At 41.3% G+C, this 19,256-nt stretch overlaps 1 protein-coding gene across 1 annotated transcript in view; it reads left to right on the top strand.

The window, feature by feature from the left end:
• Window positions 1-5,438: 5,438 nt before the first annotated feature.
• OTC (ornithine transcarbamylase) overlaps window positions 5,439-19,256 on the top strand; it is a 73,106-nt gene continuing 59,288 nt past the window's right edge. Inside the window, exon 1 of the mRNA XM_052663597.1 lies at window positions 5,439-5,515. Coding sequence (XP_052519557.1) covers window positions 5,439-5,515 — 77 coding nt within the window. The remainder of the gene's footprint in view (window positions 5,516-19,256) is intronic.

Raw genomic sequence — 19,256 nt, 5'->3', positions numbered from 1 at the left:
CTTTGGCAAAAGAGCTATGTCAATGCTCTTAGACACTGAACCCCATGTTTGGTTGAAGCTGAAGGTGAAAGTTGCTCAGTCATGTCAGACTCTTTGCAACCCCATGGACTGTAGCCTGCCAGGGTCCTCTGTCCATGGAATTACCCAGGCCAGAATACTGGAGTGGGTAGCCATTCCCTTCTCCGGGGGATCTTCCCGACCCAGGGATCGAACCTAGGTCTCCTGCACTGCAGGTGAATTCTTTACCCTTTACCACCTGAGCTACTAGGGAAGCCCATGTTTGGTTAGCATGTTAAAATTTCCCAAGCAGTGTCATAGCCCATTTTGATAAAACCTTTAGTTGAGCAGATAAAGAGTCTGAGGGTCTTAGAGGAGTCAAGCGACTTGGCCAAATTCACCATTTGTTAGTGACTCACCCAGAGATCACATGTGATCTTCAAACGTCCTTCCCATAATTCTTTCCTTTACGTAACATTGATTCCCTCTTCAGTGCTTAGATTTCACTAGGGAAGTGCAGTAGTGATTTCAAAGAAATATTGCAAGTTCATATATGATACTTACAAGCTCTAAATACCAGGAAATGATTTTTATATCCCTAATGGTGACGTTTAGCTATTTGGAATTTTAGACCAAGTGTGACAGAATACACTTGAAATCCTGGAGTCTATTTAACTTCTCCATCTCTCTTCCCTTACCATCCACCCAATTGTCCTGATAGGTGGATTCTAAACCCTAAATCTCTCTTGCATCCATCTCTAGTTTTCCATTTCCACAGCCCTAGTATGTTCTCAGGCCTTTATTATTCTATTTATTTACCTTTACTTGGAGGATATTTGCTTTACAATATTGTGTTGGTTTCTGCTACACAACAAGGCAAATCAGTCATAACTATATATATATATATATATATATATATATATATATATATACACAGACACACATATATATATATACACACACACATATCCTGTCTGTCTTGAGCCTCCCTCCGACCCCCTCAATCCCATCTCTCTAAGTCATCACAGAACACTAGGCTGGGCTTCCTGTGTTATAGAGCAGCTTCCAAGTAGCTAACTATTTATACATAGTAGTGTATATATCAGAGAAGGCAACGGCACTCCACTCTAGTACTCTTGCCTGGAAAATCCCATGGACGGAGGAGCCTGGTAGGCTGCAGTCCATGGGGTCACTAGAGTCGGACACGACTGAGCGACTTCACTTTCACTTTTCACTTTCATGCATTGGAGAAGGAATTGGCAGTTCACTCCAGTGTTCTTGCCTGGAGAATCCCAGGGACGGGGGAGCCTGGTGGGCTGCCGTCTATGGGGTTGCACAGAGTTGGACATGACTAAAGCGACTTAGCAGCAGCAGCAGCAGCGGTGTATATATGCCAATGCTACTTTCTCAATTAGTCCCACATAATAACCTCTCTTTGTCTCCATTTTCTCCCCACTGTACTTCTTACACAGTGCTGCTGGATCAAAGCTTTCAAAACACAATGCAGACAATGGCATATGTCCCCCTGTCTGCCCCAGCTCTAAAACTTTAATAATCTTCCTCTGACTATAGATTAAATTCTTAATTGCATAATCTGGATTTCAAGGCCCTCAAAAATCTGGTTCCATTATTCTTTTCCAGTCCTGAGAGAATCCTCCTTTCTGGTGGGAGTTGTCAGCTCACAATGACTTGCAAGAGCCAATCGTACACCTCTCTTCCCAACTCTGCGTTCAGTGATGGGTGTCACTTTATAGCCTGAAGCTGTCCATGGTGGGAACATTTATACCACACAAATTGGTCAATGCCACAAGTCAGAACTTTTTTCTTTTTTAAAGAGCTGGTTATTAAATATTTACCAGCATACCACCAGGTACAGGGTAACAAGGACCAGACCTGAGAGTGTTTGAAATGGTATAGGATACAAAGATGTTGACACTGAAAGCCCAAATCAGAGATAGGAGGGCCCCGGAGAAACGAGTAAGAAGCAGAGCACTGAAAAACTGTTAAGAAGGTAGACCTGGGCAAAGACTGGGCTCCCAAAGAAGCAGTTATTGAGAAAGGGATTTGGGTTCAAGTAGTTTATTTGGGAGGTGATCCCAGGAAGCACTGGTAGGGGATGGAGAGAAGTAAGACAGTGAAGGGAAGGCAGTTAATAGAGGGTGAATCGACAGGCAGGTGACTGCTGTGGGCGACCAGGGCTTAGTCCCACTGGGGACCTATGGAAGAGCACGTAAAACATGCCTCATGGTTGCCCACACAGGACTGAGGAATATGAGGACTTTATTCTCAGTCAGACAGCTGTGGGCCTGTGCATTAAGAAGTGACAGGGGACTTCCCTGGTGTCCAGTGGTTAAGACTCTGTGTTTCCCCTGAAGGAGGCCCAGGTTCAATCCTTGGCTTAGAAACTAAGATACTTGGATGCTGAACAATAAATCCAGAATTTAAAAAAAAAAAAGTGGCAGGTATGCTTCCCCAACAACAAAAGTCATCACTCCCTCACCATGATCTCTGTCCTAGGAAACTCTTACAAATGATATTTTTAAGCTTATTTCTATGCCAGTATTATCCTAACCAGTTGCTGTTTTATACATTTTATGTTATAAATTTCATCTGAAGTAATGCTTAATCCCAAACAATGATACTATGGATGAAAATTTCAAGTAGAAGAAAACTTTTGGGGGAAGGAAGGATTTTGTACCTGAAATCACCATAATAATAATCACTCATTATTACGGTGTGATTAATAATATGTATCAATAAATGTAATCACAATAATAATCATTTATGGGAAAAAAGACAATAGAAAAATAGTGTATTTCAATTATAGACTTATTCTCTATTTCCTTCATTTTGAATAAAATATTATGTTAGGAAATTTAAAAAAGAATCGGCAGGTATGTAGGGGAAGACCAGACACCAAGGGGATACAAACAGGACATGGATGCTCGTGGTTTTGTATTTTTCATAGTGGGCCTAGTGGTGGCAGGGCTTCATTTAAATGGTCAAGGATAGAGTGGATCCATTCCCCTAATTCTTGTTACCCCACACGCCCTATTTGTTCTGTTGGGTCTATCTTTTGTGGGCCCCCTCCAGTTTTGACAATTCCTTGATTCATTCCAGTTCACCAAGGATCAGTGCTACTGCCTCCAGGAACCCCACCTAATCCCCAACCACCAGTAGTGGAAGCTGGATGAGGGACCCTCCAAGCTGGAGGTCCCAAAGGGCCTGAAGCAAGGGCACAAGGGATAAGCCCTACCCTCTTGGTGAGGATGCACGAGGTCAGGGGACAGAGACAGAAGTTGTGCTCTGGAGTCATTCCAAATGGTGAACTCCCTGTGGGAAAGGACTCATGGTTCCTGGTTATCACTGTATCCCTCAGAGCCCGCCCAGCACAGAGCCCCGGCCTACTGGTAGTGGTGGCAAAGGAGAAGGAATGGATGAAGGGCTGGGTGAACAAAGGTACCAGGTCAGAAGCCAAAGCTGGCAGTTGAAGTGGAGTTAGAGGAGTCGGGGGGGTGGTCCATAAGAGCACCTGGACGAATTCTGAGGGCCGACGGCAAACCCTGTATGCTGTCTTTCCACCTGTGACCCAAATGTTCATTGAGATAGCTTGTCTTCTGGGATTCAGTGAAATGACCTTTACGCTCATCGCACTTGTGGTACAGCACCTCTCTTCCAGACTCTCTGGGGGTTAAGTGCAGGGTAAGATTTTCTTAGTCCTTCCTGGGAGACTGAACTCCTACCTGCAAAGTAGGATGAGAGTTTGTGAGTCACTTTGGCATCTCAGCAGTGCGGCCCACGTTCTCTGCCATGTGGCATGGCAGACTGCATGGTTTCTCCCTGAGCTTTGTTCAGATGAATTGTTTGTGTGGGTAGCATCCTTGACTGAAGAGGTGGGCTTTACATCAGCACGCAGTTGAGTGCAGTTTGCCCACTTCTCTTCGTGTCTCCCTGCAAGCATCCAGTTTCCTTCCCTGTATTAGGTAGATCAGATCTGTTCACTAAAAGCTCTCCAACAAGAGGCCAGTTTTGTCACTTCAACAACACTTTTAAAGCGATCTTTTCAAACAGAGCTGCCATCTCGTCTCCCACGTGGTGCATTCACTATCTACTTTCTCACCACCACCACCATTACCCCCTCCCCGCCCTGCCTCTGCAAACAGTCTGCCTGGAATAGTCTTTCCATAACAGAAGATGTGGCAGAGGTTTGGAGATTTCAGTCTTTTCCTCTCTATCTCACCTCATTCTCTGTGAGTAGAAGGGAATCGTGTCAATAAATTTCGCTGCTATTAATTATGACATCACATCACAACCCTCCCTACCCTTGAAGTGGTCATAGTTGGTTTTAAAATGACACTATTTTTTTTTTTTGCATTCCACAAACATCAAGCAAATGTTTACGTTGCCCTCTTACTCTGCCTCCCACCCTCCCCAGCTCAGAGTTATCCCTTATCTGTGATGAGGTTGCTCTTTACCTGGATGTCTCTAATAAGGTGTCCTCTATAGGCATCTATTATGGTTATTTATTTACAGATCTATGACTTTTACCAAATTCTAAAGTGTGCAAAGATGAGATCATCTTCCTTCCCTGAAATTCCAGTCTCGCCCAGTATCCGCCACAGAACAGATTTTGAAAACATCTGATCTACAACTACGGATGAATGAATGAGTTGAGTGTGAACTTCTGGATGGCCCCTTAGTTGCCCAGATAGGCTGCAAGGGGAGGAACATTTGGTACCCCACCTCCTCACTTATGCAGATGATGGGTTTCTGCAGGAGTTAATAGGCAGCTCCTTACTTACTGAAGACCTACCATGTGCAAGGCACAATGGGAGCTCCAGGCTTGAGATCTTTTTACTCCATCTCCAGCCCCTCTCCAGGTTTTTTGCCACCAAAAAAAAAAAACCTTCCAGGGCACGTCTTTCTGTTTGTTTTTGTGGATAGGCTGAGGCTTAGAGGGAGGAAAGTGCTATCACTGGAAATACTCAGGGATGTCATGTCTACATCTAGGGTTTTGCATTGCCAATTCGCATTTTCTGAATGAGTTATTTCTATGTACCTTCGCAGCAGTCAGCCCTGCAGTCTCTTGCATATATTATACGCTCAATGAGTACTTGTCAATTGATTTGGTACAAGTATGTGACAGCATAAATATATTATGAAAAATGAGGAATCTGAGCACCAAAAGTGTTAGGATTCCCACCCTCCACCAAAAAAAAAACAAAACACACAATGGTGGAGTTTGGCTTAAAGTTCAAATGCTCCTGGACCCTGCCCTGCACTATCTCCAGCCTGGGGAACTTGATAAGGTAGTTGAAGGGCAATATTACCTTTGCTCTCTCACTGTGATCGAAAGCACTCAGCTTTCAGGTGGACCCCCTGGCTACCTTGGTGCGGCGTTTTCAACAGCACAGAATCACCCTTTACACGATCAAAAGAAGATGCTGTTTAATCTAAGGACCCTGTTGAACAATGCAGCTCTTAGAAATGGTCACAATTTCGTGGTTCGAAATTTTCGGTAAGTGATGGCCGGAGACTAGAGCCTGACTTGGGAGCCGTGGTGGTAAATGAAGCTCTATCCTGCAGAGGCGTGCCACCTCCTAAAGCCACTTTCTACTATAGTGTTTCTGTTATAGTGGCAAGTTCTGTCCTTATTGGAGACAGCTGTCTCTAATTCCAGCTGAGCTTTCATTTCTCAATCCCCTGTAATCAGATTTCACAGGGTGCTAGGGGGTGGGGTTGGGATGGGGGGACTGTGGCAGGTATAACAGACTAAATGTTCTTGACACCTTCCATTTGTGTACATTCTAAAGGAGCAAGTGGCTGAAGGAAATGAGAGAAACTAATTTCCATGGGGTCTTCTGCTTGTATTTAGGTTTGCCTGAAAACAATATATTATTCTAGAGCATGGAGATTGATTCATTCTTTAAAAAAGCAGACCCCAAAAGAATGACTAGATAAATACTTGCAAGCTGCTGGAAAGAAGCCTTATATGTGATGATGATAATGATATTTTTAAAAGAAAATCTAAATTTAAAATAGATTTCTGCATTTTTTGTTAGCATGTGAAAGGAGGCTGTCTCCAATGAATTCATTAAAAAGCTACATCCTGGGACTTCCCTGGAGGTCCAGTGGCTAAGACTCCAAGCTTGCAATGCAGGGGGTCCAGGTTCAATCCCTGGTCAGGTAACTAAGATCCTGCATACCTCCACTAAGACATGGTGCAGCCAAATAAATAAAAATAAATATTTAAGAAAAAAAAAAGCTACATCATGCTCAGAATTCGTCAATTGTTCATGCACACAGTCGAAGGCAGTGTGGAGCCTGTCCCCCAGCAAAGGAGACAGGAGTGATGGGTTAATCAGGGAAGCAATGCTCTCAAATTTGGACATTGTTCCCAGAAGACTTCTGGAGTAGTTGCCTGTTAACAATCAGAATTTTCCCAGTGCCTCTTGACAACCTAAACCAACCTCAAAATGACCTCAATGACTTCCTAAAGTCAGAAGCTTCTAGTCTGAAGTTTTCTCCCACTGTTAGGAAGTGGCCCTGGGCCTCCCCTCTCTGGGCCACCTGACAGCTCTGGACTCTCTGGACTCTACCTTTAGCACCACTCAGAAGCCAGAATGACATAGTAAATGATATTGTAAATTACACACATAGAATTAGATGCAGTTGGGACCTCAGAGCTACAGAATAATGCCTTCTCTTATTTTATAGATAAGGCAAATGAGGTCCAGAGAGATAATGAGGTTTACTAGTTAGTGGCAGAGCTAGACAGTAGAAGTCAGAGGAAAGCTCAGGTTTAAAGTCTAAAGAACTGGGTTTAAGGCCTGTCACCACCACTCATTGGCTATATGACCCTGAGCAAGCTACTAAACTTTTCGTTGATGTTGCTTCAATTACAAAATGAGAGAAAGTGTAATGCATGTTCTGCCTACATCACAGTGTGGTTCAATTATTTATTCAATAAATAGTTATTGAGTGCCTACTTTGTGCCACCCCCTAAGCAAGGTGTTGGAGATACAGCGGTAAGTAAGATAAAAAGTTATTTCATTCCAGACACATGAATTCACAGTCTAGCAGTAATCTGTAAGATAATTTGTGTGGAAACTGTAAAGTGACAGGCAAGTGTTCATTATTTTATCATTCTAACCCACTGAGTTACATTTATTAAGAGTGTGATGAAATTTTATTCCATACTTTTTTAACAAAGACTCATCACTGAGCTAGAAATAATCAACTGAGTGAATAAGCAAAGGTTGGAGCTTAAATTTATACTTTTCTTTGAAAATCACTGTGATGATTTTTTACCATTGAAAGTGAAAGTGTTAGTCACTCAGTCGTGTTTGACTCTTTGTGACCTCATGGACTGTAGCCCGCCAAGCTTCTCTGTCCATGGAATTCTCCAGGCAAGATACTGGAGTGGGTTGCCATGCCCTTCTCCAGGAGATCTTCCTGACCCAGGGATAGAACCCATGTCTGTTATGTCTCTTGCATTGGCAGCTGTGCTCTTTACCATCTGAGCCACCAAGGAACGCCCCCGCCCCAACCCTTTTAACATTATTACAGGTTAAATTTTTGCTAGTAAAACCTCTTCCAAGTATTTAGGTAGGAAATTGTTTGGTGGTCCAGTGGTTAAGACTCCACACTTCCACTGCAGGGGGCACGGGTTTGATCCCTGGTTGGGGAACTAAGATCCCACATGCCACACAGCGCAGCCAAAACCAAAAATAAGAAACAAATATTTAGGCACTTTTGAGTATTTATTAACATTCTATTTTATATATCCAGTAGCCAGACTATGACTCTGAAAATCCTGGCTAGCTGTCTCTCAGTGAGTGGGGGCTGAGGCAAAAGTAAGACTGCTGCTGCTGCTGCTGCTAAGTCACTTCAGTCATGTCCGACTCTGTGTGACCCCATAGACGGCAGCCCACCAGGCTCCCCCGTCCCTGGGATTCTCCAGGCAAGAACACTGGAGTGGGTTGCCATTTCCTTCTCCAATGCATGAAAGTGAAAAGTGAAGGTGAAGTCACTCAGTCGTGTCTGACTCTTCGCGACCCCATGGACTGCAGCCCACCAGGCTCCTCCGTCCATGGGATTTTCCAGGCAAGAGTACTGGAGTGGGGTGCCATTGCCTTCTCCTAAAGTAAGACTAAATCAGCTCAAATCCATACTGGCTATTTGAAAATATGAAAGCCTCAGATCACCCATGTTATTAGAAACCATAGAGAATGAGTCTCTGTTGAAAAATGACTTAACATGGAAATGCTGTCATTTTCATGTGGCGTGAGTATTTTTCTTTCCTACTCTTTTAGTGAGCCACACTACCAGTTAGATGAATTCAGACTTGCTGATCTCCAGTAATACCTACTGGGGCTTCCCAGGGGGCACTAATGGTGAAGAACCCGCTTGCCAATGAAGAAGACATAAGAGACACAAGTTCGATCCCTGGGTGGGGAAGATCCCCTGGAGGCAGGCATGGCAACCCATTCCAGTGTTCTTGCCTGGAGAAATTCCATGGACAGAGGAACCTGATGGTCTACAGTCCATAGGGTCACCAAGAGTTGGACACAACTGAAATGACTTAGCAAGCACTCAATAATACCTACAGTCTTTGATGACCCATTAACATCAGAGAAAATCTTCCTGTCATCTCCACTTATATGATATTTTTTACTTTGATTTTCAGCCTTCTTCAGAGATTCGGGTTCTTTTTCAACCCCCCCAGCCACCCCCCACCCATCTCTCTTGGAACGGTGGAGGGTCCCTGTTATGAAATATACCACATGAGTTTAGCACTAGAGAGTAGTAGGAAATATGTGGTTAAGGTTTGGCAATGCCACAAGTAGGGGCTTCACAGTTTTGAAGTGAGCAGCCATATGGCCATGGGCGTGATAAAATAACCACTTGAGTGAGGCTAAAGCCATCTACACCGGCTCCCAGATCAATCATTTTTAGTCAATTTTCTTTCTTTCTTTCTTTTTTTTTAACAAAATCAATAGGATCAGACACCAAGACTGCCGAAAACACCCAAATCCATAGGCTTTTCATCTCACAAACAAGGCTCGAGAGCCTGGCTGTGTTTGGATAATAGACAGTATTCCATGATTTGTTGCCTATTATGGGAAACACAGCTTTTAAAGAAACCACTAAAAAAATATCTTTCTTTATCAGAGAAGACCCATTTGTAAGTGCAGTTCAATTTCATCTCACAAATAGACATTTCTTCAGAGAATATTGAGCTAAGCCACCCAATTCTGTGGAGGTTATGGATTGGAGCTGGAGGTGACTGGTTTTCAGGTATTTCATTCTAGACCTCTCTAAAGGCTTACAGAACTCATTAAGTTCCCTTCATCCCACACACATGCCCATCCACACACACGTGGACACACAGACACAGACATAGCCATTACAGGCCATCCATGCTCTCATGCTGTGGAGAGAAAACAGTCCTCTTTGATTATTCACATTTTCCTTCATAACTGAAAATAAATGCCTTTTAAAAAACATATTTCTTGACTTCAGAAAACTGCAAGGCAAGAGACCAAGAAAGGAATGGGGTTGTGATGTTTCCCTTGGCCAAGAGTAGAATTGGGGTTTTATTTCTAGTTTGTTATTTTTAGTAATTTAGTGATTTAGCCAAGATAAAAGAAGGAGAGGTGGCCACAGATTTTCAACAGTTTCTGATTTCCAGCCCTTTAATAGTAAGTCTACATGAAGCTAATCCTTATCCCAGTCTTCAATTTTCAGATGAGGGTTAAGTTTTGCAGTTTTAGAATACTGACAAATCTAAGTTAGCTTTGACATCCTTCAGTCACCTAGTTATCAGTAGCAATTTATACTGCATATGAGCATGTGGCAACAGTGAGAAAGGCTGCAAGTATATTTTTATTAATAAATTATCATTATATTTAATAATAGAGAAATTTGGAAACAATTTGTGCTTTGATTTTCCAGATCAATAGGGTCATATTCAAGGGTTTTGTGAAAAAAGAGTCACTCTCCCTGGCATGCATATGCAATGCATATTTTTTTTTCTGAGATGGAAACAACGGGATGAAATGAAAGTTCGGCCACTGAGAATTCAGATGGCTCCAGTGTGGCCTGTGGGAAATCTTGTATGAACTTCATGAGTGTTGTGGAAGACAAAGACATGAAGGATCACTGATTTGTAGTTCATTTTCTTACTTTTTCAAATGAGGATTTAAGGCCAAAAATGGAAACTGATCATCTCAAGGTCATAGTCAAACTGGGACTCGAATTTGAGTATTTAAAACCACTGCGCTTTTCATTCCATTGCTTGATGACTTTGATCCTTCCACACTGATCAAATTGGACAATCTACCCTTATTCAATATTCCACCCCCTTTTAAAGATAAGCCAAAATATCTCAGTAAAGAAGGAAAAAAACACCAAGAAAGTATGCCTTTTGTATCAGTCTCTAATGTTAAAGAAACCAAAAAATCTCTGCCATATCATCCATTGGCCCTCTCTTATGCCTCCAGAAGCTAAAGTCTTTATCTCAAATTCTCCATGGGGATCAAAATATCATTTAACACTGAGTTTTTTCCTACTCTGGCAAAGTCTGTTTCTCACTGACCACATTTTACTCAAATTAAGCACTTTCTCTTCCAACAAAATACAATTATACGAGGGAACACATCCAGGTCTTCCCCCATACTCCAAACAGTTTACTAGAGTTGGAAAATGCACTGTAGCAATGAAAGGCTTTATTCTGCCAATAGAGAATTCTCTTCCATTTTTTAGCTAGGAAGATATTTGGGTAAAGCTAACACAAGGGTCTACTATTACCTTGGCCTAAGTTCTTAGCATTCAGTGACCTAGGGTTGAAAAACATCTGTAATTATTTTTTGAAGGGATAAAATTAATGTGATGAATGAATCTTGCCTTTTTTCAAAAGCTCTGGCTTTAACCTGATTGCCATGACAGTTTTGATGGAAAAATCCATACATGCTTCTCATTGTTTTCTCCAATACTATATCCTCCCTATTATATGTTGGCTGAAGAATGATAATGTGGTTTAAGTCTGGTTTACCAAGGAGACACACTTGAGTACAAAGAGACCAAGCATTTTATGGAAACACTGAAACAGTGATTCTGGCCTTGGTTTGGGTCCTCATGAACCAGACTGGGCTGCTTCCAACTGAAGCACAGGGTCTCTATGAGAACTTAAAAGCCATTTAGGTCAGCAGTTTTATCTGGCTAACTAGAATGTGGGTTTATCACCAGAAAGCAAGAAATGCTTAACACAAACAAGGAAAAAAAAAGGAGGGTGCCTGTAATGGAGGCATTTTAACGTGGTACAATTGTGGAGGTTTTCAATTTTCCTCTAATTTTTAAGTAGCTCAGGAAACAGGTGTGGCAACCCCATTTTGGAGCCAAGGGGAGGTCTATAAGGAGACAGTAAACAGGATAGGAATTTAAACTGGAACCATTGTGTTTGCTTTCCTTTCAGTGATAAACTGTCCTGGTTAGCTCTTGATATCTATGAAAAACAGTTCTTTTTCCCAAGCCAACATTTCCTGCCCAACCTCCTGGATAGAACTGAGAAAAGTTGGTGGCTGCTCTAATGGTTTTTCAATGGTATAAACATTATGAACCCCTTAACCAGGTGAGATATAACTTAAAACAATTTTTCCAGTTAATCACTCAAACCCTCTCAGGCTGGTATGACAGATGGGCAGGAGCTACTGCTCCAATCTTTTTGTCCCCAAGAACCCTGGGAACTTATTCTGTCCAAAAGGGGTTCATGGAAAGAGGTCACCAAAATATTGGTATAGTTCATTATTAATGTATTTTGGATTTGACCCTCATGGTGCTATGGATAAAAACTCACCCACCAGGCACTCTCACCAGTTTTCTAGTTTTTGTACTTGTCTCAGGCTACTATCTGTAGGATTCAAGGTTATAATGCTTTTTTTTGTTTCATGTGTATATGTCCAACTATTCTTCCCAGTGGTGCAAATACTGTAGAATCTTAGAGAATTTCAGCTTTAGCAACATACCAGGCCACAATCAATTCTCCTCCATGACTCTTAGGCCTTGTGTTCAGCCTGGACCACTATCCACACTTGCTCTTGCCTCAACATTAATTCTTTTGGGGGTGGGGCACTTTTAGTATCTTTTTTGGTCATCAGACTTCAGTCAGGGCCTTAAAAATCCATCATGGCAAATCTCTCTAAATTCATGCCCAGAAATCTGCTGAATTTCTTATACAAATTGATTTACTTCTACCTCACTCAATCATTCATTTACTTAAGAAATATTTATTGAATGCCTACTATATTCCAGGCATTGCAAGCAGCACCAAGATATATTAATGAATAAAACAGGCAGGATCTCTGACATTGTGGGTCATGTAATTTAATGGGAAGATTAAAAGTAAGCAGTGAACAGGGACTTCCCTGGTGGCCTAGTGGTTGAGAATCTGCTTTCCAACGCAGGGAACTTGGGTTCAATCGCTGGTTAGGGAACTAAGATTCCATGTGCTGCACGGCAACTAAGTCTAGGCACCACAACTAAGGAGCCCGAGTACCACAACTAGGGAGAAGTTTGTATGCCACAACAGATCCCATGTGCTGTGACTCAAACTTGATGCAGGCAAAAATAAGTAAATAAATATTTTTTAAAAAGATCTTAAAAAAAAAAAAAAAGTAAGCAGAGGACAGACACAAATATACTGAGTTGGCCAGAAAGTTCCTTCTGGTTTCCAACCTGAACAAACTTTCTGGCCAACCTGCTGTATTAAAAATTGTGATAGGTGTTTTGAGGAAAATGAAGCCAAAGCAGAGATTACTTGGTACAGTCAGGGAAGGAGTCTCATAGAGGTGGTATTTAAGCCCCCAGCCTAAGGATGAGAAAGAGAGCTTGATAGCTGTGGGGCGAGTGTCCTGGACAGACGGAGTAGTATGTGAAAGGAAGCCTATGGTGGAATGTATCTGGAGTACCAACAGTTGTTCCTTTGTATGGTCCTCACGTAGGAATTTTAATTACCACAGTTTAGTAAATAACACCAGTCTCCCAAGTACACAGTTCAAATTTCAGTTGCCATGGGACATTAATTGGGTTTAGTTGCCTAAAGTAAAAATTTCATTGCTGGCTCAGTTCAGTTCAGTTCAGTCGCTCAGTCGTGTCCGACTCTTTGCGACCCCATGAATCGCAGCACGCCAGGCCTCCCTGTCCATCACCAACTCCCGGAATTCACTCAGACTCACGTCCATCGAGTCAGTGATGCCATCCAGCCATCTCATCCTCTGTCGTCCCCTTCTCCTCCTGCCCCCAATCCCTCCCAGCATCAGAGTCTTTTCCAATGAGTCAACTTGTCGCATGAGGTGGCCAAAGTACTGGAGTTTCAGCTTCAGCATCATTCCCTCCAAAGAAATCCCAGGGCTGATCTCCTTCAGAATGGACTGGCTGGATCTCCTTGCAGTCCAGGGAACTCTCAAGAGTCTTCTCTAACACCACAGTTCAAAAGCATCAATTTTTCGGCGCTCAGCTTTCTTTATTGTCCAACCCTCATATCCATCCATTGCTGCCTCTTCAGTTCACAAATCACTGTGTACATAACAGATGCACTTCATGATCAGTGACCAATCACATCACTTCTTTCAAAATCTGTTGCTGATTGCTCACTGTGCAGCTGTTAACCAGTTCACCTACAGACATTAAAGAGTATAGTTGTTCTGCCTTCTCTTCTTCCAGTGATAAGCCCATGTGACATTTTAATAAAAAATGGATAATTAAAAGACAGAGTTGTCTGAAAGAGGTGAAAATGCAGCAGAGAAAGAAAAATGATAACATCGACAAGTTAAAAGTGAATGCAAATGTATTTATAGAAGAAATAGCTGACTGTGGGGTTGTTGACCCTGCTGCTATTTGAGAGGTTCTAGCTATATAGCTAGAGAAACTTAGTGAAGACAAACTTATTGACATAAACGAGTACAGTGGTGTGACCAAAAGGATGAAGATATTCCAGAGGAAGTGATACCAGTAAAACATTCCACACTAAAGGAATTCTCAGGACTTCCCTAGTGGTCAGGTGGTTAAGACTCTGTGCTCCCAATGCAGGGGACCCAGGTTCAATCCTTAGTCAGGGAACTAGATCCCATGTGCTGCAACTAGAAGATTCCACATGCCATAACTAAGACCCAGAGCAGCCAAATAATAAATATTTGAAGAATTAAAGGAATTCTCAGAGAGATTTCACAATATTAAGAGTTCAAAGAATAAAATGTTGGAAGTTGATTCAAACTTAGAAGTATAACAATTCACCAAAGCATAACAAACGTGATAAGAAGACAGCATACACTGTGCAAACTACCCGATAATTTTTACAAAGAAATAAAACACTGTAATTCTTGATGTTTCTAATGTTTTAAATGACAATGTACTAAATATATATCAGTTTTACTCTTTTTTTCATTTCCCTAAGCCTTTATAACTGACTATAAGAGAGTTTGTAATGTTTTGCCAAAAAAACTTAAGTCACAGAACAATTGTGATTTCTCCCATTGATTATTAAGGTTGTTTTACATGGCTTCAGATTTAATAGTTATTTACAGTCCCTCACTGCTGTGCAAAGCCAGAACTGTTTTTTTTAATAGCTTATCTGCTAAGATTTATTGGTTTATTGGAGGTATGATTCCACAGTAACAGGAAGGAGGGCCACATATCAGCTGCCACCCTGTGGAGACTAGAGACACAAGGTATTCTTCTGATCTCTTGTGGTCTGAGGAAAAGAATTTGAAATAAGGCTTCTGTCACTATATAAATTTGAAAATGAACGGTCTGGACAAGAAGGGAATATTCGAGCAGGATGTTGGTGACTTCTATTTTTAAACTCAAATCTGTCAATGGAGAAATAAAAAGAGCCTCTCACAACACAATCCCAAATGCAGAATATCAGCGCTAACTCTAACCCTACCTCCAACTTAGAAATTTCTTAAAGTTTGTAAGGACAAACTTGAGAAAGCTTCAGAGACCTTTTACCTCTTCCAATCTGTTTTCTGTTTGGGCAATAAAGAGCTAGAAGTTGAAGCTCTTTTGAAGCAGCTAAAGGTGTTGCTGCCCCTCCTCTTTCACCATTATTTTGCTATTTACTTTCATGGGAAGGGGGGAAAAAAATCAGTGCTCTGCAAAATTTCCATTTCCTTTTCATTTCCAATTATTTTTCTCTGAGATTCAACCACACCACCACAATTCTGAAATCTATGATATGCATTCAATGAAGCATATAGTCCTGTGAGTATTTAGATCAGAGTAGATGCAACAAGGGCTTCCCAGGTGGCTCAGACAGTATAGAATCCGCCCGCAATGTGGGAGACCTGGATTCAGTCCCTGGGTTGGGAAGATCCCCTGGAGGAGGGCATGGACTCCAGTATTCTTGCCTGGAGAATCCCCCTGGACAGAGGAGCCTGGTGGGCTACACTGTATGGTGTTGCAAAGAGTTGGACATGACTGAGTGACTAAGCACACAAATATAACAAAACCCTATAGGGGCTGAAAGTAAGGGAGGATACTGAATCCCTTAAGTGTTGGAGTTTGGCAACTCAGCTTTCGCGGGCTCCAGTATAGCCAGGAGTCAGAGCTTGAACTCTACGGAATTAAAAAACGCCTGAAAATTAGCTCATGGTTTGTTTTTCCTGGTTTTGATGGATGCAAATTCAACAACTATAGTGATATTTCCCAAATTTCTTGAATCTAGGGAGTGGGGTTTTCCAGGAAAGTTTTTTCCTCCCCCTTTTAATATAATATCAGGTGACATCTTCAACCATGGAATGTTAATGTGTTATTGTAAGACATAGCGTCAAGCAAGTTTATCTTCTGTGATTTTATGTTGTTTGGACCTTATTCCAGAAGAAATTATACTCTCAGAGCTGCCTTAAATGTTGTTGACTTAAAAACGCACAACATGAGAGTTGCAAGTTAAGTTTTATTGGGGTGTGGATGCAAAATGAGGTGTGGACTGCAGCCTGGAAGAGAGCACCTCAGATAGCTCTAAGAGACTGCTCCAAGGAGACAGTGGGGAAGGTCAGTATGTATGAGATTTTGGTAAAGGGGAAGTACACGCAATCAAGCACATATTTTTCCAGAAGGTTTCTACTAGTCTCGGGAAGATTTTGCTAGTCATGAAGAACAGTCATCACTGTGAAGGATTTTAGTGCTTTTCTAAATATGGGGAGATACAGGAATTGAACTCATAAAATTAGCTCCTGAATTTATCTAACTATCTAAAGATCTGTCCTGCCAGCTTTTCCCCTGAGCACAGAGTGCCTCATTCCTGCTCTCCACCCTGAACTCCTTTCATGGAGTGTTGAAGGTCAGCAGCTACAGTAGCTCATGATTTAATCCTTGTAGAGGCAGATGGTAAGTGCCCATGGCAAGTGCCTATTTGTAGTTGACAGTGTGAATTGGGAAAGATTAAGCTGCCATGCCTCCATCCCAAGCCAGACATGTTAAACCTGTTTACAGATCCCTAGAAGGATCCAACTGACAGAGAAAAATGCATGAATACCAAAGAATTTACTTCTCAACAATATCAGTACCTGTATATTCCAAGCAGTAAATAGTACTAGATAGTGTCACTAGTTAATATTATCAGAGCCAAACATAAAACCAGAATACACACATAAAATTAAATTTCCTGCCTAATTGCCACATCTCTAAAGTTATCAAATTGTTTTCTGTTACTACCCAGATCTTGGACACAATTTTGTAAGCTTTTTACTAGGGTTCCAATAAAGGAAGAAAATGAATATCTATTCTAGAAACTTCTTTAGCTAGCAATTTTTTTTGTATACTTACAAATTTATTTTTAAAATATCTGAATCTTATTCTACACTTTAAAATTTTTATTTCTTTTTTATGTTTTGTTATGTGCATAATCTATTAGGATAGTAATACAGATAAGTAAGTAAACATATATTGTAGACCTATCTTCAAAATCTTTTAATGTTTTGCATCTGTAATAAAACAGTTGAGACAATTGCTTTAAAGAAATTTCCATCTGAAGAGTGTTTGAATCACACATTTTTAAAAGTTGAAGACAATGGTAGGTCTTAGAAATGTTGAGCAAAATTTTAATGCACATATAGGCTGAAAACGCTAACCCTTATTAGAGTTGAATATATCATTAGATCTTGTATTAAATCTATCAATTAATCATTAGCCAGCTAACCCACAAACCCTCCATCTTTATGGAAGCCCCTTTCCTTACTAATTAGAATCTCTGAAGGGCTTTATCTCATAAAAGGTCTACTGAAAAAAATCTATTCACCTTCTGAACATTAAACAAGCTCTGCTAGAAAGTTGGATACTTAGTAAAATATACATTTGTCTGAGTTATTTGACATCATGCAGTGAAAACAACAAATTGAGAGAATTTGTTATTTTCTTACTTATTATCTTGTTAGCAGTGCAAAAAGACATAAATTCCACCAGATAATTTACTCTTCATCTCAAGTAGCACAAGCTTTTTTTCTTAGGCTGGAGTTCAAGCATGATTATTTTCTGACAGTCATTTTACTCCAAGTAAAATGAATGCTTAATATATGTGGTAAATCACAATTTGACCTTGGTTAGTCATAATTTCTAATGGTATACAATACTAATTATTATTAAATAGAGAGAACACTGAGAATAAATGCTGTCCATTTTATATACTGATTATCCCAAATAACAATTACTGTCATCATAATGTAATAGAATGTTAAAATGGGACTTGGTCTCAGTTTCTGCCCAGGCCCAATAGGTTCTGACTCTTTCCTCAATCCGCAGTGAGATGCTAGACCACTAAAACAGGGCTTGCCAAGGAGGTACACAAGAATTAGTTTTGCAACCCACTGGTGATTGCCTCCAGCTTTTAAAATGGATTGTAGAAACCAGGAGGTGAGTTGTAGATTTGAAGAGGATTTTAGCTATGTACCATTGTATAAAAAACTAAGATCGTGGCATCTGGTCCCATCACTACATGGCAAATAGAAAGGGAAAAAGTGGAAGCTGTGACAGATTTTATTTTCTTAGGCTCCAAAATCATTGTGGACAGCGACTGCAGCTATGAGATTAAAAGATGCTTGCTCCTTGAAAGGAAAGCGATGACAAACCTAGATAGCATATTAAAAAGCAGAGACATCACTTTGCCAACAAGGGTCCATACAGTCAAAGCTATGGTTTTTCCAGTAATGTATGGACGTGAGAATTGGACCATAAAGAAGGCTGAGCACCGAAAAATTGATGCTTTCAAACTGTGGTGCTGTATAGAAGACTCTTGAGAGTCCCTTGGATAGCCAGGAGATGAAACCAGTTAATCCTAAAGGAAATCAGTCCTGGGTGTTCACTGAAAGGACTGATGTTGAAGCTGAAGCTACAATACTTTGGCTACCTGATGAGAACAGCCAACTCACTGGAAAAGACCCTGATGCTGGGAAAGATAGAAAACAGAAGGAGAAGAGGGCAGCAGAGACTGAGATGGTTAGATAACATCACCAACTCAATGGACATGAATCTGAGCGAATTCTGGGAGACTGTGAAGAACAAAGGAGCCTGGAGTGCTGCAGTCCATGGAGTTGTAAAGAGTCGGAGATGACTTAGCGACTGAACAACAGCAACAACCATTGTATATGATGTGCCTCACATGGATGAGAATTATTCCCTCACCTCAAGATTAGGGCAAGTGGCTATGATGGCACTAATATCTTCAATAGGAGAGCTTGGAGACACAGCACAGTGATATCAGGCCTATAAGTGGAAAATATAGAGAGGGACTGGCTGGCTAGCTCTTTTGATGGCAGAACAAGAGTCTATGCTGGGACAGACTCAACTCTAGTCAGAGCAAAGAACATGCAGGGTTTCCCATGAACTAATATGGATGAAGAAAGAGACCTATCATGGTGCTGTGTCACATTATGACCAAAAGACTTCCTGAAGCACCCAGGTTGGGGAGATCTCAGCAAAAAGAGTTTGGATATGTTTCCTTGAATGGCAAAGACGATGTAAATGTCCGCCATCAAGAACTGCTATGAGAAATTCCCAGTGACGAGAGACTTCTTCCATGGATCCTCGAAAGTACCCCAGAAAAGGATCAGCCTCAAACACCTATACCAATGCTAGATTACTAGAACAGAACCAGACTTTGCCTGGCCCTTAACTCCTCACCTTCCTTTGACTTTACTTGGAGGAACTGAAGGTAAGGAAACAGAGGAAACAGTTCATGGTTCCCCTTCCCCTGTGGAGGAGGCCAG

This window comes from Budorcas taxicolor, chromosome X, assembly GCF_023091745.1.
Source record: "Budorcas taxicolor isolate Tak-1 chromosome X, Takin1.1, whole genome shotgun sequence".
Taxonomy (NCBI): Eukaryota; Metazoa; Chordata; class Mammalia; order Artiodactyla; family Bovidae; genus Budorcas; species Budorcas taxicolor.
This window is presented reverse-complemented; position numbering and strand designations above follow the sequence as displayed.